The sequence below is a fragment of the Pipistrellus hanaki genome, assembly GCF_964339955.1.
Source record: "Pipistrellus hanaki genome assembly, chromosome: 8".
Taxonomy (NCBI): Eukaryota; Metazoa; Chordata; class Mammalia; order Chiroptera; family Vespertilionidae; genus Pipistrellus; species Pipistrellus hanaki.
Window position 1 is genome coordinate 83554368 of NC_140510.1, and position 22800 is coordinate 83577167.

The window sequence follows — 22800 nt, forward strand, 5'->3', positions numbered from 1 at the left end:
AGTATATTTAATAACATGGGGAAATACAAGAGTGAAAAAAATAGGAATCAAAATGTTCCCTCCCTTCTGTCCTACCTTCCTCACTAACTCCCTTCCTCTCTCTCTCCCCTTTATTCTTTCATATCTGACTGGAAGATAATGTACACCAACATGATTATTTTTACAAGCAGAGAAAATCAACATTTTAAAAATGTTTAAATTACATTATTCACAAGTCCCAGATTCCTCCAGCTGCGCCATTGCGTTCTTTCGTGGTCATTAACCTGATCGAGCCGCTGAGCGTGGGACACTGTCCTCCTCACAGGCTCCTCTGCGTCTCTCCAGAAGCCCCAATTCAGAACGCCGACTCCTTGTTTCCAGTCCGTCTGCTGTGACTTTGTAAACTTTGAGCCACACCCTGAGCTTCATCTGCCTCTTTCTTGTGGGCAGTGGCCCTGCCATAGACTGGCTGGACTCCAAAACCTTATTAATCAGACCTTAAAGATTCCCACTTTGTGATCCAGTCACAAATATACCCAGCCACTGTCTGCATCAAAGACGCTGCCTGGAGAACTGGCTGGGGCTCACTCATTGCCTGTTGCCCGTGCCATTCCTGGGGGAGGAGCCTTGCCCTGCAAGTTCATGATGGAAATCAGACTGCCGGCCTTATTGTTAAATACTTTTTTAAAGAAAATAAAACTTTTCAAGTACTTTAAAAATATCCACTTACATTCAAACTAAGTATTTATAATTAAATTGTAGTGCTTTGTAAAGTTAGTTGCAAACTATTTTTAGCCTGCTACTGAGACAGGAAATTTCTGTTATTAAACATACTTCTTTAACACTTTAATACATTTGTGATGCATTCTTCCCTAGAATCAATCCAGATTGTATATACTTCTCGTGTTTCCTCAAAACCCTTCATGTGTGATTTGTACCTTAGTCCTCTTTGCAAATAATCCACTTTCTGAAAAGGATCTTCTTCTCTTTCTTGACTGTCTGGGCCATGGGATACAGTTCAGCCAGTGACTGAAGGGGCTGAAGATGGAAATCATTGCCTTTACTCCCCAAGCTGTGTCCTCCTGTGTCCCTAGTCTCCTCCCTCTGCAGTTTCTCGTGCCATCCTCAAACTCGCCCTTTCCCTCCGTGCTGCTGCTTCCTGACACACCCAATAGGACAGTCAGGGGCAGTACCTTCCTCATCTCTCTGTTCTTTCTCCCACCTAGCCTGGGGCCTGGGGCCTGGGGCCTGTACATTTTCAGTAAAAGCTTGTTGGATTGTGATTATTCCGAAGTCCAGTTTAAAATCTTTGGTATGGGTTTTAACCTGCAAGATGAAGAGCCGATAATATTAGAACTTAGGAGCATGATATCCAGATTACTTATATCCTCTTGTTCCCAGCATGATTTTTATTCTGTGCAGCCGGTAGCCCGGGGCTCCCATTTTGTGTGTGTGGCCAGCTTCTCGCATTAATAGAAGCCACTGAAGAGAGTGCCCCATGCCCAGCTCATTTTCAACCCCACAGCGTGAAGACATTGTCTGACCTTCCAGTGGATTTCAGAGTATTTTTTTTTTTTAAATAAGCAATTTTTTATTATTTTATTTCTCTACCTTTGACTTTCTCTTTGTAGTCTCAATTCTGCAAAGGTTTCTTGGATACCTACCATGTCTCCACAATTATAATTGGCCCAAATTAAGGAAGCAGACACCCCAGCTCCCTGACTGTTAGTCAGTCCTGTTTCCAGAAAGATTGCTAGTGAAAGATGGGGTTATTTTAACTGTAACATCTCTAGCAGTGCCCCCCCACCCCCACCCTCCTATGAAATGAGGGAGCCAGGTTTATGCAGGACTCCTCTGGTTTCAGCCAGCTGGGCAAAAAATCTGTGTTCCGGCTCCTCCCCTCAACCCTGCCACCAGCATCACTGCCGCTGTGTTTATGACATTGCTCTTGAATGTGTTGGTGTGACCATGCTGAGAACAACAGGTGTTTACATCCCTGTAAATCTCACCCAATAAGATCGCCGACATTAGGTGTTAGGTTGTACAATGGACCCTGCAGGATGAGCCCCAGGAATGTTATTTCTGTATTTGGTGTACAGGAAAGTGTGACAAGGGTCTTGTTTGTTTTTAAATGTAATGGACGCCAAACCGCTGACACCTTGCATTTGCTGCTAGGAAGCAAATTAGTGCCAGATTGTAGAACGCCATGACAGGTGATTTCTGTCTGCCCCATTCTTGGCTCCCCTTTCCCTCTTCCTTCCTGTTTCTCACATGGTGTTGTATTCATCCTGTAAAGCCACTTGACGTTCGCTGCACAAAGCCGGGGAAGAGGAGGTTGTGAGAGGCGGGGACAGCCCCATCCTGGGCCCTGGGTCTCACATTGTGTCTCCTCCACAGCACGCCTGGGGCTGGGATTACTCCGGCTCCTCCAACCTGGGGGAGCTGAAGCTGCTGCTGGAGGAGGCGGTCATGCTGCGGCGCCTCAAGTCCGACGTGCTCGCCCAGCTCCCGGCCAAGCAGCGCAAGATGGTGGTGGTGGCCCCGGGCCGGCTCAGCGCCAAGGCCAGAGCGTCCCTGGACGCCGCAGCCAAGGAGATGACCACCAAGGACAAGTCTGTGAGTCTGGGCTGGAGACCAGGATGGGGAAGCTGTGTTCACAGGTGTTTCTTCCCGTGGGGGTTCTGTGGAGGTCACCCCGAGCTCTCCGAACCACCTCTCCGGCGCCCTCCCTGGGCAACGACAGTGCCTGCTTCACTTCTCAGCCGGACTAGTCTACTTTGCAAATCTTTTAATTTGCAGGTTTATGCTTGTGGAGATCACTGTTGATGGGTGGTCATCGGGGCAATCTGCAGGATGATGATATGTATTTTGAATCTCTCAGAGAAAGTCAGAATTTATGCTTAGTGTATTTTGAGATTGCCTCAGTATGGGCACAACTACTAGAATTAGTTCTATGTGTATTTGATATACATATTAACCCTCTAACCATCCCATGTCATTTGCTTTATTTTTTTAAAATTTCTATATTGATTAAGGTATCACATTTGTCCTCAACCCCCCATTCCAATCCCCCACCCCTCCCCACTCATGCCCCCACCTCCCTATTGTCCTTGACCACTGGTTAGGCTCATATGTGTGCACATAAGTCTTTGGTTGATCTCTCCCTTTTATCCCCGCCCTCCGTTTGAGGTCCAACAGTCTGACCCATGGCTCCCTATCTCTGGGTCTGTTCTTGTTCATCAGTCTATGTTGTTCACCATTTCCCCTAGATGAGTGAGATCATGTCCTACTGGAAATACACTTATAAGAATCAAAAATGAGACAAACAATAATCGTTTTTGCTGAAAGGCATATGAATATGCTGTAGTCATTTGCTTTAGTCATAGAATTTGCTCTAACAAATTAATGGTTATTTAACAAAATCGAGTTTTCAAACCTTTTCAGTCCTTTGTCTCCTTATTACAGTCATTTATGGTTGGCAGGACCCTCATTTTACAGACAGGGAAACTGAGGCTCATAAAGGCTATGGTTTGCCTAAGAGACTGCTGTGCAGCAGAGCTGAGGCTGTATCCAAGCCTGTTACCCTTCTATTTTAGGGCTGTTTCCACTATGGTGGTTTTATCATTTCAAAGCTTCCATTTCATATCTGTTGTTAGTGTCTTACTATGCTAAGTACCACAAGATAACCCACACCAGCTCTATTTCTGACTTTGTGGGATGAAACCTAGCAATTTTCATTGCCAAGAAAATGACATTGGCATTTTTGACATTATCATAAAGCATTATCTGGGCCTGGTATTACCCTGCATGAGGAGACTTAGATCTAGATGAGCGCTCAGTCTTCTGGAAGATTACAAAACAGATAAGAATGATGGGACAGAATGTGTGGTGTGTGTGTTTTGTTAATGTCATTTTACCATGTGATTGAGCAGACTAACTGGTAAGAAACAGAGGAGGCTGGTGGGTGTGGCTCTGTTGGCTAAGCTTTGTCCCATACACAGAGAAGTCACTGGTTTGATTCCTGGTCAGTGCACATGGACAGGTTTTGGGCTCAGTCTACAATAGAAATAGTGCAGGAGGCAGCCAATTGATGTTTCTCTCCCTTTCCCTTCCTCTCCCTAAAATCAATAAAAACATATTTTTTAAAAAGGCAATATTAAAAAAAGAAACATAAGGTAGGCTAGAGGATACATGGATCAATTATCAAGCTGTATTAATTTTTGCCATATTACGTATAGTTATCTGGATGGCCTAGAGTTTTCAGAGTTCACAAGTTGATGTGGATGTACAGACCGATGGTTCTGAAGTTGTATTTCAGTGAAACCACAAGTAGAACCAGAGCAGTCTGTTGCTAAAATCAGTCTTGGTGATCTTTTCTGGTTTCTACAAATGAAAATTCAATGAATGGAAACGTTTTCTCAATTTTAAGGTTTTTCTTATAACTGTCTTAAACCATTAAGGCCTAACTTCTGTCTACTGTGAACTCTGCCAGATAGAAAGTCATTGAGTAAGTATAGCAAATAGAACATGAACGGAAAAAATGCAGAAGTGTGATAATTTTAGATGCGAATTTGTCAAATGCGATGTTTTAGTTCCTTGCGTGTGTGATGGGAATAAGTCCGTCTGCATTCCATGGGCTTTCCTGGAGAACACCCTTGCCTGCACCTGGTCCACCTTCTGAACCAGGTTGAGAGCCAACATAAACAACTGCAAAGGCAGCCAGTGGGCCTTAGAACTGAGGATGAAAGTCCCATTAACTGGCCAAGAGGCAGCTATACATTGTGCCGTGTGGCCAACAAGAAAGAGGGGTGTGGGAATTCTGTACTTAGTGCAGCAAGGTTTGAAAGCATTTTTTTTTTAAACTTTCCACCACCTTGCATCATTCCTCAGGTTAGGTGAGTGCTCTACCAGTGGTTTCACATGTAACCTGAGAGTTTGATTTCCTGAGTTTGCAGGCTGTGCTGTGAAATTCATTAGGCTGAGCCCTGAGAATCAAGAATGTTGGGTGTTTTATAACTCTGGTAGCTGTGCAAGTCCCTCAGATTATTTGGCATATTTTGATGTTTTTCTTACCTAAAAAAGGAAGCCCATGGCCTGCCTCATGGGCTTGGTGCTGGAAAAATGTATCAGGAGAATGCCGACTGCTCAGAATCCCACCTGTAGGGTAATTATCATCCTGCTTCTTCAGCATCCCAGAGTCTTAATGGTGTTTTGCAGATTATGAAAATGAAGACTAATTTGCGGTGTAATTCTTAAATAATCCAGCAGAGAAAGAGCCCGCAGCTCTCCCCAGGCCCATGCTTGAGAGTTGCTGTCTGCCTCCATGGGGTCCTAGGAAAATGAAGAGTTTGTCCCTGAAAGAGAAATTGAGTTGATGCAGATTACCTTCATTGTGATGCTGAAACCAGATACTACATTCTCTCCGATAATAAGTCCTTGAAAGTGTGGTTCTCCTTTGTGTTCTTGAATGTAAATTCATTCTTATAGTGGAAAATCCACGGAGAAAACAAGTTTCTGAGCATTGCGGATTGGACCATCAAAACCTTTCCTCTCTAAGGCCACCGATTTGGCACTACCCTAACCTAACTCAGAAGGGGAGCCAGTGTCAGCTGGGGGTTGGACTAGATGGCCGTGGACACCCTTCCACACCTTGACCAGCCATGAAATCCTGATCCAGAGAGTTCAATGGGGATCATGCTTTCTTGGTTTTGGTCAAATAAGGAGGCCCTGTGGATCTATAGGAAGTCCCGCCCTCTAACACCCTGTGGATCTATAGGAAGTCCCCCTCTCTAACACCCTGTGGATCTATAGGAAGTCCCGCCCTCTAACACCCTCTCCCTCCCATTATTATAGTTACTCTTTAGGCCCAGGTTTCCCTGCAGTTTTGTTCAATTTCATGGCTCCAGCAAAGCACAGCTGACCCGTCAAGAAGCGGGTTTTCCTTTGTTTCCTCACACCTTCCCATCTGGAGGAAGACATTTTTTAAAAAGCTTTAAGTCACGGAAGCCAAGGTGAAACAGCCAATTTATTAAATGTAATGTGAGCTAAAGCCTTTTCTCATTTTCAGCTGAAATGATAGCTGTTCTCCACCGGCTAAGAAAAGCCGGCTCTAATCATCTTTTGTCTAAAGCCAGTTTTTGATCAGCAAGACCAGGAACAGAAACACGGAGCCAGTCCGCGTAGACTTCCTGGTGACAGCATCCGTTCACCTTCCGCTGCTTGACAGTCTGTTCCGATTTCCAACATAGAAAAAGAAATTGGAAACCCCAGTGGGTCTAATTTAATAAAAGTCCAGCGGACAGGGACAAAAAAATGCAGGTAATTTAAAATTTCCTGGCCCATGGCTAGCAAAAGAAATGATATCATTAATGGACTAGTATTCCGTCTACCCAGTTTGGGGGAGTTCTTTTTTAAAGATGAAACTATTGATTTCTCCCACATTTAAATTTTAATAGATGCCTATTATATAAAATCTGAAAAATAAAGTACTTAAATAAGTAATATTTATTAAACATGTTTTATAATTACACTATAAGATTGATTCACTCATCTCTTATATCACCTAATTTCAGCATTTATTATTATTTGTATTTTTTAATGTATGTATCTGTTGCTTTAAAATACATATTATTTATATATACATTTATACTAATAAAAGGGTAATATGCTAATTAGACCAGATTGACTGGATGTCCAGTGTCCTTCCAGACAAAGCCATGGTCGGGGGGGGGCCAAGGCAGAGGCAGTTAGGGGCAATCAATCCGGCAGAGGAGAGCAGTTTGAGGTGAGATCAGGTTGGCAAGCAGTTAGGGGGTGAGATCAGGCCAGCGTGGGGGAGCAAGTAGTTAGGTGAGAAATCAGGTGGCAGGCAGAGGTGGTTAGGGGCTATCAGGCCGGCAGGCAGGGGTGGTTTGGGGTGATCAGGTAGGCAAGCAGAGTGGTAAGGGGTGATCAGGCAGGCAGGCAGGCAAGTGGTTAGGAGCCAGCGGTCCTGGATTGCAAGAAGTGCAGGCTGGGCTAAGGGACCCCTCCCGCGCCCCCCCCCTCCCCCCACACACACACACAAATTTCATGCACCGGGCCTCTACCTCTAGTTTATATATAAATATCCATATAACTAAAAAAAAAAAAAAAAAAAAATACTTATATGTGTGTCATAAGCATATATACACTGCTTATGACACACATATAACTTATGTATGTCATAAGCAGTGTATATATATTTAAAGCAGAATTGGAATCATGTAAACATACATTAAGGTTCCAAAACCATATCATGAATACTTTTCCATGTTGTTAAATGTTCTTTTAAAACAGGGGTGGGGAATATCTAACCCAAGGGCCAAATAAGGCCCGAGAAATCATTTTGTCTGGCCCTGCCAACGCATTAGGAGTGAGTTAATTAAATGTTTGACCAAATACAGCAGGCTAATTTTTAAGTTGATAATTTTGTATGGCCCATGAATGATGTTATAAATATCCAAATAGCCCTTGGCTGAAAAAAAGATTCCCCACCACTGTTTTTAAAACATAATATTTAAACATAGCTTAGTATTTTCTCACATGGTTATATTAAAATTTTGCCACCCATTTTCAGTTGTATATGTAAGTTAATTTAACTCTTCACTATTCTAAGTATACTACACTGGAAAAGTTGCTTACATGTAAACTTATACACATCAGATAATATCATGAGAATAAATTTTAAGGAGTAAGTTGCTGGGTCTCAGGTTAGCATGGTTTTGTGTGTGTGTGTGTGTGTGTGTGTGTGTGTGTGTGTGTGCTTTATTTTATTTATTTATTTTTTAAATATATTTTATTGATTTTTTTACAGAGAGGAAGAGAGAGAGATAGAGAGCCAGAAAAGTCGATGAGAGAGAAACATCGACAAGCCGCCTCCTGCACACCCCCCACTGGGAATGTGCCCACAACCAACCTACATGCCCTTAACCGGAATCGAACTCTGGACCTTTCAGTTTGCAGACCGATGCTCTACCACTGAGCCAAACCGGTTTCGGCTTTGTTTGTTTTTTAATTGATTTTACAGAGAGAGGAAGGGAGAGAAGCACTGGTGTGAGAGAGAAACATTGATTGGTTGCATACCGACCAGGGATCAAACCTACCACCTTTTGGTGTGAGGGACAACGCTCCAACTAAGCCACACTAGCTAGGGCGCGTTGGACATTTTTGGAGGCTTTGGTGCAGGTGCACATCGACACATCATTCCCAAAAGGTCAGCCAGTGTGCCATCCCACCAAGCCATACCCACCTCCTGATAAATCTTAGGGCACAGTTTCTGAAAGTGCCCTTTGCCATTTATTATGCCCTCTCCCTTTCTTATTAGCAGGTGCGGAGTGAGTGAGTGTGGGTGGGAGGAGTTTTGACAGTCCCCAAAGGACACAGGAGAACTGTAGACTGTGGGTGCCTGGGGCACGGGCTGCAGACACTGCGGTGTGACCCTCCTCGGGAGCCTGGCGCTGTCCCGCTACCAGGGACCACAGCAGGTCAGAGGGCCTGACTCGCTGCAAGGGACCCTTTGCGGGTATATGAACGGACTTCATGGGCTCATTGGCCACAGGCAAAGGTTGCCATGTGTCCGGAGACTCATCAGGGTAAACTGGGCCTCTAGCTGAGAAACAAGGTCAGGTGCATCTTCCGCAGGAGTTCCCGGGACGTTTGAGCTGTCGGGTTGGACTACAGCACCAACAGGAGGGACAGCGCCCGCACTGCCAGGACACACATAGTGAGATGGGTGCATCTGCCATGCCCCCACGAACTCCTGTTGTTCCTGGGATCTTTCTCCTTGCCAAGACCGAGAGGAGAGACTGCTTAAAGCAAGAAGCCCTTTGACAGACAGCATTTTCGCTAGTGGGGGGAGACAGCTGCCCTGCGGCTCTGGGAGTGCAGTGTGATCGTGAATGTTTCCTTGTCTTCCGATGGAACTGCGTGAGCCTCTCCTGTGCTCACACTCCTCGTTAGGATTTACTTAGGTGCAAACTCTAGAGCACATGTGTCAAACACAAGGCCCGCGGGCCAAATCCAGCCGCCAGGCCTTGCAATGTGGCCCGCACCGCGCTGTCATCACTGCACTACGCTGTCAGTTTATGACATTGTCAGTTTATGACTGTTCAGTAAACCATTCGGCCCGCGATTTAGGCTGGATTTTAGATTTTGGCCCCTTCTCTGATTGAGTTCGACACCCCTACTCTAGAGAAAGTGTGTTTTGTTTTTCTCCTGGGAAGTCATGTACCTTGTGTGGGAGACATATCAGAAACACTCGACTGATGGTTTGAGATGATGCAAGAATAAGCTAGTCGCGGTCCATTGGAATTGATTTAGCAAGTCTTGGACGGAGGCTTATCAGCTGGGTATGGACACAGCTTGGCAGAGGAGGGGGAGCACAGAACGTGGGCGGTGCCATGCCATGTGTAAGTGGTCCCCAGGCCATGGTGAATAGCTGTGCTCAGCAAGGCTGCACGTCTGCCTTCCACGCGAGCATGGCGAGCGAGGTGCAGCCTGCCCTGGAAAGCTCCCCCCTGGGGCGCTCACACCAGTCCCCGGAGGGTGACGGGGTGCCTGCCATGTGTCCGAGGCCAGAACGGAGCTCAGGTAGTTCTGCGGCCGGACTGAGTGGTAAGTCAGGGTCTCGGCTCTGTAACTGGTGTTAGAGCTGTAGGATTTGTAAAGCTCATAGTGGCGATAAGCATGTCAGCTTAGTCCAGGGTCCTCAGAGCGGGAGACCTAAACCCTCGCCTTCTCTTCCCACAGAAAGGACAGCAGAGAGAAGCCCTCATTCTCTTCTTCCACAGAACAGCCGAAGCCAAAATCCCGTGTGTCATGTAAGTGGTCACCGAGTGTGGACTTCTCTGTCGTCTTTAAAAAGAAACCCCTGTTACCTCAGTCCGCCAGAACGGCGGTGCTCTCTGCGAGAAGGGAGCAGAGACGCCACTCGCTGCCACCGTGAGGGTGGGGGTTCGGGCCCCACAGCCTCCTCACCCACAGGCACGGGCAGGTCTGCCTCAGGCGCTGCCCACTCACAGGTGGGTCCCGGTGAGATCTGCCTGAACCCACGGGAGCTGGATGGAGCTGCTGTCACTCACGAGGAGCGTGGGTGACCCAGACACTCGGGAGTTTTCTCTCGCTGAAAGTACTGCTCACTGGCCGGGGTTCTGTGAGAGAGAAGCTGCCTTACCAGAACGTGATTCTCTGTTCTTCTCCAAAGACATGGCTTTCAGTCATTCTTACCCTCGGGAAAGCGGAATCTCAGGTTGTTCAAGTGGCCTTTGCCACACTGAGTTCTCCTTCCGCCTTATAGCTAAGTCTGAAGTAATTTCTATTCTTAAGCGTATCCACTGACTTAAAAACTCAATTGTCTGCCCTTCTTAAGAAAGAAACACCCACTCGTGTTCGCTATCACCAGGCTGGAAGCTTGAGGCAGTTCTAATGATGTGCAGTTTGCCTCGTTTTTCATTGTTTAACGTTCATGTGAGACTCTGGCAGGATAATGATCCGAGTGATTAAATTTCAATGAAATGAATTTGGTGTAGGCTGAGCAGAGCCAGGTTGGCCGCAGGGACCAAGGTCTGTGGGTGAATTGAGACCCACAGCCTCCCCTCCTCACTCAGCCACCAGCCCTCTGGCCGCACCAGCCTCTCCCTCCGCACCCGTCAGTGCAGTGAGTGAGTTCACCGTGGTGCTCAGATCTAAGACTCCCCACAAAGCCGCGGAGTGCTGCCAGCTCTCCATCACCCTCGGGCATGGCCCTTGCGTTTATAACACTGTGTTTTATGGCCCGCAAACATCTCACAGAAACAATCCGAACTGCCCCACCCACCAGTCCATTTATCCACGTGCTGCCAAATAGCAGATGGCAAGGGTGTCAGTCCCCTCCCTCAGCTCGTGAACTACAAAATCCAGGGTTGGTGGAGTGCTGAGCTTAGATGCAACCATTTTCCTTAGAAATTATAAATCTAATCATTTGCCACCTTATAAATAAACTTGGTAATACCTGGTCTTAGTCCATTCAGGCTGCCATAAAAAAAATACTATGGACTGATAAACTATGGTGGCTTAAACAACAAATATTTCTCACAGCTCTGGAGGCTAGGAAATCCAAGTTCAAGGAGCGGCAGACTCAGAGTCTGGCTTGCAGATAGCCGTCTCCTCATGTGTCCTCACATGGTGAAGGGGCCAGCGTGACCTCTGGGATCTCTTTGGTAAGAGCCCTAACTCCATCACCTCCCAGAGGCCCTACTTTTGGTACCGTCACACTTATGCGTTTGGGGAGGGAGCACAGACATTCAGTCCATAGCATACCTTGAACATACTTTTTCAAAATTCCATTTGAATTATATGGTGCATTATCGTTCCCAACAATTTTGATTCCTGTTAACCCATTTCACATTTACAGCCTCTTTGTGATATCAGTAGGATAAGTCATATTAACCCCAATCCTTAAATGCAGAAACTGAGTACATCTTATAGGACTCTCTGGACCTGAGAGTCAGTCACATAACTAGTAAGTAGAAATTAGATTGTAAATCTTAGCCCTGGCCAGGTAGCTCAGTTGGTTAGAGCACTGTCCTGATATGTCCAGGTTGTGGGTTTGATCCCGGGTCAGGGCACATAGAAGAAGCAACCAATGAATGGTTGGAGCAGCAGGTTGTTATTGTCTTTCTCTCAAATCAATAGAGTTACAAAAGGAGAAATAGTTAAGATGGTAAGTTTTTAAAAAATCTCAAAGCTCTAATTTTCTCTGCTAGTTGTTTGGGTTTTTTAATTTTTTGTTTGTTTTTGCTGTTGTCTGTTTTCGTTGTAATGGGCATCTTTCAGTACAGAAGCCAAGGTTATTGTGGTAGGTGAATATTTCCAGCCTGGTGACTGAGGGGTGTGGAAGGGCAGAGCAGAAGCGTGTCTGTGGTGTAGAGAGGAGAGAGGCACTCGGCACTGAGGGGCTTGTGGTGATTATAAGCTGGCCGAGTTAATTTTATGGCCTTGTGACTTTTTAATACTATAGCAATAAACATTTTTGCTTATATCATGGCAAATTTTATGTCTCTCAAACTAATTAGATTCTGTGTGGTACCAATGATCCACAAATGGAACTCAAATCCGTACCCTGGCTGGCCATAGTGATATTTGAAAATACATCTTAGATGTTAAGGGACAGCCCACTTGCCTTTCTACCACCTGCTGATAACGGGAAACCTTAGGTCTGTCCTGCTCTGGGGCGGACAGTGTCTGTTCTCTGCGCCTCCTGCCTGTGAGGTGGCCTCAGGCAGCGGAGGGCTCCTCTGTCCCGGGAGCTCACCACCCTGCTGCCCCGCAGGAGCCACTGGGAGCAGCACGGGAGTGTGAATCCTCTCCGGGTGCTGCCGGTAACCTCCCTGCCTGTAAGGCCCTGCTGACCATAAGCCTGGGAAGTCAGAAACAGTGCACCCCGGCCCTTGTGGCTCAGGTGGCTGGAGTGTTGTCCCGTACACCAACAGGTGGTGGGTTCTATTCCTGGTCAGAACACATATCCAGGTTTCTCTCCCATATCAGTGTTTCTCTCTCTCTCTCTCAACTCCCTCCCTTCATTCTTCCTTATTTCCCTCTTCAACAAAAATTTCAGAAAATTACACGAAACAACAACAAAACTATTTTTAAAAAGGGGGGGGGGGGGAACACAGTGCACAGAGGAGAGAAGTAAATTAAAGGGAGAATAAAGACCAAGCAAATCGGTCCTTCCCCTCTTTGCTTTGCCTCAGGAGAGAATTCCCTTTACCACGGACTGACCGCTGGCCCTGCAGTGGGTGGCCTAATGCAGGAGGGAGCGGAGCGCTCTCCCTGACTGTCTCTTCAGGGTTAGTACTTAGATCTCAACGGCGCACGTCCCGAAATTCGATTACTGACAAGAGCCCCTAATCCCCTGCCTAGGCATTGTTCAGATCTATAGGCACCACTTTAATTTGTATTGAAAACACATCATAATGATGTTAGCAGCCAAAGTGCAAACTGTTAATTACCTTCTTGAGCCCAGGTAATAAGAATGTTGCAGTAGCATATCAGAGATACATAAAACGTAAGGCTTCAGTGTCCTTGTGTATGGGAGGTGTCCAAAAAGTATGGAAGCGCTCACGCTGCACATGGAGCAGGCGGCTGGCTTCCCGCCGCTCCTAATCGCTCTTCTATTCAGGTGACCTGGCGTGAGGGAAACGGGGGGAGGTGAGCTGTCGGGGAAGGGAGAGAATGGGCCAGGCAAGGCAGGTACCCTAAAGGCGTCTGATGCAGGAACAGTCATTTTTCAGTAATTAACCTCAGCGGGATGAGCAGATGTTTGATTTGTGTTGTCTTTGTCAAATGCAGTGAATATATCCTGGACCTGCTGGAAAGTGGGAGAGAGAAGTTTCTAGTGTTTGCACACCACAAGGTGGTTCTGGATGCGATTACTGAAGAGCTTGAGAGAAAGGTAAGCTTCCTTGGAAAGTCCACACCAGCTGCTTTTATTGTTTGTGGCGGCTGCTGAGCTGTTCTGAGCAGGTGGAGGTCAGCTCAGCGAAGAAGTGAGAGGGTGGTTTCTGGAAGCATTGCTGAATGTTTCTGAAGAATCATTCTTGCTTGTAGAACACGGGGCAGGGCAGAATATGCCAGCAGTGCATTTAACTTCCTCCATACTCTGCAGATGCCCGAGAATCTTGTTGGGAACATGTCCCAGGGGGTCTCCCGTCATTCCGTGTAAATAATTGGAACATTGACAAGAGATGAGGTAGCAGAAATCGTCTTTCTGTGTGGAGACAAGTTCCTCCTTATCATATGGAGGTGGCTTTGTTGATTGCACACGGCCGTGCGTAGACTTCAGTACAGTTATGTGGCCCTCAGGAAATTGGGTGAAAATCTTCCTAGAAGATTTCCTAGGAAAACTTCACACATATTTTCACCCCTTTTTCATTTTTTGTGAAATTTGAGATCATAGATTACCTTATGTCCTCCTTCATCTTTTACATTTATGTACTATTTTAAATATATGAAAAAGTATAGAGAAATATACAACAAACTCCTGTTTCCCCACCCAGATTGAATAAATGGGAAGTTTTGCTGTATTTATTTCAAAGTTTATATTTCAGGCAATAAAATACCTCAGTCGCCCCCTGTTCCGTTCCCCTCTCTGCCTCCCCACCCATGACCTCCGTCTGTCGCCTCCCCTGCCTCTCCCGCAGAAGGTGCCGCACATCCGCATCGACGGCGCCACCTCCTCCGCGGACCGGGACCAGCTGTGCCAGCACTTCCAGCTGTCCGAGAGGCACGCCGTGGCCGTGCTGTCCATCACTGCCGCCAACATGGGCCTCACCTTCTCCTCGGCCGACCTGGTGGTGTTCGCCGAGCTGTTTTGGAACCCAGGGGTAAGGGGCATGCTCATGGCTGCGGGAGGGAAGAGCTAGGATCGGTGGGTAAGGCAAGGTGCTCCTAGGGCCAATGACCTTCCATCCACCTCCGTTAGCCCTCAGGAGCATTTACTTTCCACATGTCAGTCTTCACTGAAGACTCGCACATCTATCTGCTAGCTCTTAGATCTTCGTAGCCCCCTATGTGGTAGTATGGACTCTGTCTTATCAATGGGGGAACTGAAGTTTTAGAAGGCTAGAAGGATGCCTAGCTGGGTGCATAGCTGTCACCAAAGAGCCGAGCTCACAACAGCACCAGGCGGCTCGCTGCCCGGGCCTCTGGCTTTCCACGATGTCCCTTTTATTAGCCATGGCTGTCAGCTGCTCTAGCCGGTGTGGCCACAACAGGGCGCCGGCTGTGGGTGTCCCTGAACACGGTCACCAGCCCTGTCTGCTCAGCCAAGGGCTGTGACAGCAGACAGAAGCTTTGTTTGGACTCAAAAAATCTCCTCCTGAGCTCCAGAAAGTGTTTCTCCTCGCATGTCCTCACATACTGCGCTCTCCCTGGCCGCACAGGGCACCTGCTCTAACGATGGGTGGGCTTCGGGTGGAGGGCATTTCATAATGGAAACAGGCTCCTGGTTTTCATGATTCCTTCTGGGCTACTCCATGTCAGTGCCTCCCTATTTACTAGGAGATGACTGTTCTTATTCACGGAGAGAAGACTGGAATGTGCCGGTTTCCTTCGTTTGCCCTTCACCCAGCCTGACGGCAGAGCCAAAACTAGCTCCCCCTTCACAGCGCTGAGCACCGGGCCCAACAGGAGAGGCCACCACAGCTCTCCAGCTGCGGTTCAGTTCCCCGCCAGTGCTCTGTTTGGCTCTGTCTTTGTCAGATGGCAGGCCGTTTGTAGGTAGAGGCAGGCAGGTCCTCCGCCGCGAGGCATGGCAGTGACATCCTTTGAGGAAGAAGCGTGGGGCTGGGGCTGGGGGCCGGGGCTGCTTGTATGGTGGGCTGGGCCGCGCAGGCCTTGCCCTGCATACTGACCCCTGGGCCCTGCAGGTGCTGATGCAGGCCGAGGACCGGGTGCACCGCATCGGACAGGCCAGCTCCGTGGGCATCCACTACCTGGTGGCGAGAGGCACGGCTGACGACTACCTCTGGTACGGCTGGCCACTGGCCCGGCAGTTGGGCGTGAACAAGGGTGGTCACCGAGGATGTGTTTCCTTTCCTCCCGAAGGGCTTCTGCTTTTGCTGAGGGCTTCCTCCCACTGTCACCATGAGCACGCCCGGCTCCCCCCAGCATTCACTGGGGACCTGCAGGCACAGGAGGAAATCCTACAGGAATAAGGGCTGTGGCTCCTTCCCTCTGGCCTGAGACAAGGGAGGAGACTGATTGTGAGGCGGCACTTGCTGAGCCAGGGTGCAGCCCCTGGCCCCTTTATGACGAGGCTGGGACGGCTGCTGGGCCATCGGGAGGAAGTGGCTCCCCCCGGGCCAGGGGCTGCTTCATCGGCACAGCTGGGCTCATGTCTGGTACTGAGCAAAACTCCCAGCATGCCCTTCCATTTCCTCCTTCCTCATAGTAAGTTTCCTGATTGTCTCCGTTTCCACTGCTCATCTGTTCCCAGCCTCGTGCCTGAGGGGGCTTACCTCTGCAGCATGCGTGGCTCATGCCAACTGCCTTCTCCTGGTTCAGTGGGTGTGTTAACTGGGCAGCTCATAACAGCACCAGGTTCAGAATGCTGCATTTATTTCCTACACACCTTCTGGCAGAGAGAATTGTGAACCTGATAATCCGAGTACGACATCGGGTGGTTCCCAGTTGAGAGGAGGCAGGTACTTCAGGAGGGCGTCTGTGCCTTGAGAGATACGATGATGTGAGGCAGCAGGCACGTCACTGCCCTGAGGACGAGGAGGGTGGTCGCTTTCCCCTGCGTTCTGTGCAGGGTGGCTTCACTGCAGCTCGTTTCTTCCCAACAGGCCTCTGATCCAAGAGAAGATTAAAGTTCTGGGTGAAGCCGGCGTTTCTGAGGCCAATTTTTCAGAAATGACAGAAGCCACTGATTACATCTACAAGGTAAAGCCGGCCCGGCTCCTCACCGCCGGGGCCAAAGGAGGCACTGAGCTGCCTGCCAGCCCCTGGGGCCTGAACTGGAAGGCGTGATCACTCCTGGGGCCGCCCCAGCCCGGGAGCTGGAAATGACGGTCTGCAGTCAGTCTCAGGCCAGTCCACGTGTGCCTCCTCCATGGACAAGTGGTGACACTGACTCCTGCTTTGGACCTTCCCTCAGAGTCTCATAACACCAGGGCTTCCACACGCTGCCCCTCCCATCAGACCGTCTCAGACTGGCAGAAAATTTCCTGTGCGGCCGTTGATTTATTGCACAAAGTACATAGCAAACCCTAGCAGGGCTGCCTCGGACCACGTCCTCAGCACAGAATGAGGCATGTTCAAAGTCAGGTACCGCTTTTATGCCACTTACTGCGGCTCAGCCATTGCATTTTGTTCTCAGTGTCCCCCATTTTACAGAGGGGTAAACTGAGGCATGCAGAACCTTGTGATTTGCCCATAGCCACAGGCCTTGTTTTGCCAGCCGCTCTGATGACCTGGGAGAGAAAGAGGCCAGTGCCTCCTTCCATGGCCAGAGGGGCCTTGTCAGAGTGCTCAGAGGAGGCTTGTTGGCCTCTGGAGAGGACAGCTGGGGCCCAGCAAGCCTGCCCGGGCCCAGCGCTCCAGCCCAAGGGCTGCCACGGTCTCTCCCTCCTGTTTCGGAGTTTCAGCGAAACTCATGGGGAGGAGCAAGGAGCACTCCCAGAGGCTTGCGTGTCCACTCAGGTGGTTGACATGGGAGTGAGGACGCAGGCAGTACTGCCTGCTGGGTGGCGACTGCTGAGAGAATTGTTTGTCACGAGAGCTTAGCCCAACGCAGGGACGCGGCCTTGCAGTTTCCGGTCAGGAAACGGAGGTGCCCTCCTTTTCTTGTGGAAATACCAGTCTGACGTTGGCATTTGCCTGCTCCGAGTTATGGTGCCATCACCATAACGAATGCCTGTTAACAGTTATTTCTCCCTGGAACAGGCTGCCTGCATGTGGCACTTCCGTGGCCTTGCTGTTCAGATGGAGGGCGATGAGAGCCCAGCACAGCGAGGGGCTGGCCTTAGTGGCCTTTCCCATCACTTCCCATCTGAAAGGACAGCGTGTCTTTTTTTCTTTATCGAATGAGCAGGAGAGAAGATGTCAGACACTTGGCAGCAAGGCTGGTCAGTGATGAGCGGCCTGTGCTCAGACACCAGGAGATGTGCGGCCTCCCTGTGCGCCCCCACCAGACACTGCGGGGAGTCAGGGTGCCGCTGGGTCCTTTCATCTTTCCTTTTCTTCCTCCGATGAAGGACCCAAAGCAGCAGACGATCTACGACCTATTCCAGAAGTCCTTTGAGGAGGAAGGAAGTGACAAGGAGCTCCTGGAGGCGGTGGAGGCCTTTGACCCGGGAAGTGCTTCGGGAACGTCTGGGAGTGGCTCCCAGGACCTGGGAGACTGGCCGGATGGGGGCACAGAGACGGGCAGTCCAGAGAAGAAAAGGAGATTTGAATTTTTTGATAACTGGGACAGCTTTACCTTTCCCCTATAAGAGGGGCAAAAAAAGCATTAAAAATCATGGAATTCATTAATAAAATGTAACTTGTTTTTAACACCTGTGCTCCCTTTATCATCGTACGAGTGCTGGTGCTGGTCTCCAGTCGCAGCAAGTTTCCAGGTCAAGGGTCAGGGTTTCCTTTCCGGCCTCACAACATGTGGGTTTGTTTGGGTCTTAATTAACCTCAGATTTCATGGTTGAGAAATAAAGACAGTATGTTGAGTAGTGGTTATTCGTGTTGTTTAAATAATGAAGTGTTTCCTCCACATCCCCAAAATGTGAAATTTTAAAATTGACCAAAAAAATATTTATACAGCACCTACTATGTGCCAGGCGCTGGCAGTAGTTCGCCGAACACGTGAGAAAGTGTGAACATCTTTGCAGAGGCAATCATATCAAGGGAGAGGCAATAGTTATATATCCCAGGAAGAGAAAGAAGGAACTATGGGTAGAGCAGGCATTGGTAAGTTTTTTCTGTACATAACCAGGTAGTATTTTTGGCTTAATAGGCCAGGACATTTCTGCAGTAAGAGTGCGAAAATAACCATACATAATCTGAAACAAATGATTATGGCTCTTTTCCAAAAAACCTCTGGTATGGACACTGAAACTTGAATTTCATATAATTTTCATGGGTCACAAATGATTATTTTCAACCACTTAAAAATGTAAAAACCATACGTAGCTCACAGGGCTTGCAAAAGCAGGCAGTGGAGAGGGTTTGGCTTACAGACCATAGTTTGTTAACCCTGGTCTAGAGCAGCACCGTCCAGTAGAATATAAGCCACATGTGTGATTTTAATATTCTAAATATTAAATAGTGTTTCAGAAAATAAAGGACCAGGTCATTTGATTTAACCCAATATTGACATTTCAACATAAAATCACTAAAATTATCTCTCCCTCCCACGCTCCCCTGTCTCATCCCCAAGGTGCTCCAAAGCAAATTTTATTTATACCCTGTAGCCTATATATTTTCAGGTAAACCATCTGAAATGTACTTCCGAAATTCATTGAGAGCCGTCGGCCATCTCTGTGTGATTTAGTAAAAGACACTTGGATTTAGTTATATGGAGACCGAATACCTTTGGTTTAAGGAAGGGTTTCCACACTAACTCCTTTTCCTTCTGTACTTCGCATCTCAGCCCAGACACATATACCCCAAAAGCCGCTGTGCTTTCTGGAAATGTCAATTAATGAAGAAAATATGGGCTCATCTCATCCCACTCCTGTCCCTGCCATCCATTGTCCCCTTAAAGGCTTTTACTAGAGCCCCCAAACTCCCCTCCCCTCTGCCCCAATCACTGGCCCTGTCTCTGCCTCTCTCCTCAGGGTCATTAAGTGGAGTCTTGTTCCCTGAGTGACTGTGGTTAATTTCTGCCTCTAGGGCCTGGCGTCTCGAAGATCCTGTTAGCCTCGATCCACTTGTGCTTGAATCAATCCTGTCCTGTCCTCCTTGGCTCCACACAGCCTTTTTCTAGGTCAGAGGGAGAGCTGGGAACCGGAGCTGGAGGGGCTGTTCCCTCGCTGCTGGCTCTCGGGTTTTGCCTGATCTGTGCATTCTTGACTGTTGGAGCCTTGATGCTTTATGAAGCTCTTTTTAGGTGAAGTTAAGTTGAAAGGATAAAAAGAAGTCTAACCATATTTTTTACCCATCCTCTTGCTTTTTATCAAGTTCAGGATGACGAGGTAAAAAATGGCTTGGAAGTTTAAAAGGGTTTCATGGGAGCAGTCTCTCATACTTACATTTTACTTGGGTTTTGCGTTTTCCTCTGGGGTCTCAGTGAAGGAAATGGATTCCTCATCGTAGCAGAAAGCATTGAGAAGCCTGTGAGTCAGTCTTTTGGGTCTTATGACAGCCAACAGTTACTTGATTTTGCAACACCTTACATTCATCCCCAGCCCAGTGGTTCTCAACCTTTCTAATGCCGCGACCCTTTAATACAGCTCCTCATGATGTGGTAACCCCCAACCAAACATTATTTTCTTTGCTACTTCATAACTGTAATTTTCCTACTGTTAATGAATCATAATGTAAATATCTGTGTTTTCTGATGGTCTTAGGCCACCCTGCTAGCGGTTCTCAACCTGTGGGTCACAGAACCTATTGCCATTAAGTGAGGATGTACTGTATGTAGAATTTGTTCTTATAAAAACTGTATCAAACTCTTTTTATTGAAAATGGCTCATTTCACATAATGTATTTGGCCATCTATATATATATATATATATATATATATATATATATATATATATATATATATAAAAGCCTAAGCAACTAAATGACTGGACAACCAGCTGGTAGCTAAGACGCTCAACACAGGAGCTGCCCCCTGGTGGTCAGTGGAAGCACCGCTCAGTGGCACAAGACTCTCCCATGGACACTCCCCTTGCACCCCTAGCTATGGCGGCAGCAGGTGCAGTGGGGCCGGGATGAGCAGGAAAGGCCCGGTGCCCAGCCCGAGCTCTTCCCTAGCCACACATTACTTTATGCTGTGCGGGATCGACACAGACAGCAGGCTGGAGCCCAGCGAGCTGTTGGGTAAGGCCGGGCTGCGGTGGCATGGAGGTTTACTGATCCCCGCAGGCCAGGCCGAGGGACCCCACTGGTGCATGAATCTGTGCACCGGGCCTTGAGTTGTTTCATATTGACCTATCTGATCTCTTTTAAGCATTGCAGAATAACTCCATTCCTGATGTACGTGTTGCCCGGGTCAGCGCTCTGTGCAACCTCCATTAAAACAACCAGAATGCATTTATAGTGAATCTGTGGAGGGAAGAAAGGAAAGAATCCATGCACTGAATGTGTTTCAGACACTGGGTTTCTTTCTCAGTGTCCAAGACTCGGCCTTGGCAAACTTTGGCCCCTTCTTACTGAGTTGGCCCTTCCCTGCAGAGCTTGGGCCACAGGTTCTTAACAATTATGTGCAGACTCTGCTCATGTCGGTGGCCACCAGACACTTCAGGGAAGGGTAAGCAAGAGTTCTTCCGGCAGGAAGTGAAGGAACAACATGGAGTCTGGATCTCCAGATAAACCTTTGGTTGGCAAACTCATTAGTCAACAGAGCGGCAAACCGCGGCTCACGAGACACATGTGGCTCGTGAGCCGCAGTTTGCCAACCACTGAGATAAACCATCTCTGAATCCAGCATGAGATGAGTTCGGGATGATACTTGGACCTCAGATTTCTCTGAAGGATAAAATGTTCCATATGCCCCCAAGAGAACTGGTTGACTCAATAGCTTAAAGAATTCTTCTCTGGAGGTGTCCTTGATTTATTTTTTAAAGGTAAAAGTAAATTTTTAGTGCTTCTGGAGAGCAGGATGGTTCACCTGAGATTTTTACTGGGACTTTTATGGATATGCATTACCGTTAACAATCTGTACACCTGATGGTCCCCTAATGGGGACGGAGATTTATTAGCCAACAGATAAGACAAATTGAGATTTTATGAGAGGCACAATTCTCGGAAGCCACTGAGAAGTGATTTCATGAGAGTGCTATTTGTGCATCCTCAGGCTGGCTATTTGAAAAGAATCGTTCAGTTGTGCCAAAATTGCTCTGAACATGAACAATTTCCTCCCACTATGGAGTGTCTCGTTTTCAGCCATTCTATTGCATTCTTACACAGGCAAGGGGCGGGGATGAGGCAATGGTAAATGCTCTACATGACGATCTTAACTAGACTCCGGAGCCAACCCAGGAGAGTATGTGAGGCTGGCCTTGCTCACGCACTCACCCAGGATAGGTGAGCTCACTGCTTGGCCTGAACATTAGCTGCTCGTGTTTGAATGTGCCTGCTCTGAGTCCGTTTTTGCACTGATGTGAATACATTTTCTTTTTTTAATTTATAGTTTTCTGAGAGCAGGGCATAGTTTTGGTGAAATTCCCAGAAACATCCCCCATTTGCAGTGTGTTCTCTATTGAAGGAGGGACTTGCTCCTGGGCCCCTTGCTATTCTTTACCCTAAAGAGGAAAAGGGTACGTGAAGCCTGTGATGGCACTGAGAGAACTTGGGCACATCCTGCTCCCTTGAGGGACATCCGGTGGCTGTGACTAGTAGGTTTATTTTGTTAAAGGTAAAGAGATGAAGGAGAAAGGCAATGGCATATTTTTAAGGGAAAGTAGAAAGCAGATCTGTTATAATCTCCTGGGTATGGCAGAAGAGGAAATAGCATTGAGTAAGCATCAGGAGATACTGAAATCAAGTTTTATCATCATCTTAACAGTAATAACCACCATTTAGAAATGCCCACTAGGCACTTCATAAAAGTTATTTCATCTTCCAAAGAACCTTACCAGGGTATGGAATACTCACTTTGCAGCCGAGGAAATCATGTGGTCTAGCAGAAAGAGAACTGGTAAGTCGTTTATTGGCTGTGTGACCTCGGGCAAGTCATTTTGACCTCCACGGGCCCCAGTTTCCAGTATGGGTTAATTATACCTAAAGCCTTTTTTAGTTCTGATGTCAGTGGGTTGACCCGGACAAATTAAACCTTTACCAGGCAAGATACCATTCTCCCATTCAACAGGTATCCATTACCACAGACATGCCATGCTCCCTGCTCAGTCCTGGGATGCAGAGGTGGACAGACACATAGGCCTTACCTTGTGGAATTGACTTGCAGTGACCTGGTGTTGTGGGTTTTGTTGTTGTTAGTTTTTTTTACAAATGGATTTTATGTTTCAGGAGAGTTTTAGATTTATAGACAATTTGAGGAGATACTCCCACCGTGCTCGTGTTATTAACACCTTACATTGTATGGTACATTGGAGTGGAGCCTTGGTTTTTTAGTCACCACTGTGCCGGCCTCCTGCA

At 47.6% G+C, this 22800-nt stretch overlaps 1 protein-coding gene across 3 annotated transcripts in view; it reads left to right on the plus strand.

Moving 5' to 3' along the window:
- Positions 1-18206, plus strand: part of SMARCAL1 (SNF2 related chromatin remodeling annealing helicase 1) — a 41066-nt gene extending 22860 nt beyond the window's left edge. For all 3 annotated transcript variants that reach the window (XM_084892505.1, XM_084892506.1, XM_084892507.1), the window contains exons 12-18: positions 2377-2595; positions 9748-9818; positions 13327-13429; positions 14178-14360; positions 15405-15505; positions 16326-16422; positions 17736-18206. In XM_084892505.1, coding sequence (XP_084748631.1) covers positions 2377-2595; positions 9748-9818; positions 13327-13429; positions 14178-14360; positions 15405-15505; positions 16326-16422; positions 17736-17975 — 1014 coding nt within the window. In that variant the 3' untranslated portion in view covers positions 17976-18206. The remainder of the gene's footprint in view (positions 1-2376; positions 2596-9747; positions 9819-13326; positions 13430-14177; positions 14361-15404; positions 15506-16325; positions 16423-17735) is intronic.
- The last annotated feature ends 4594 nt before the right edge of the window (positions 18207-22800 follow it).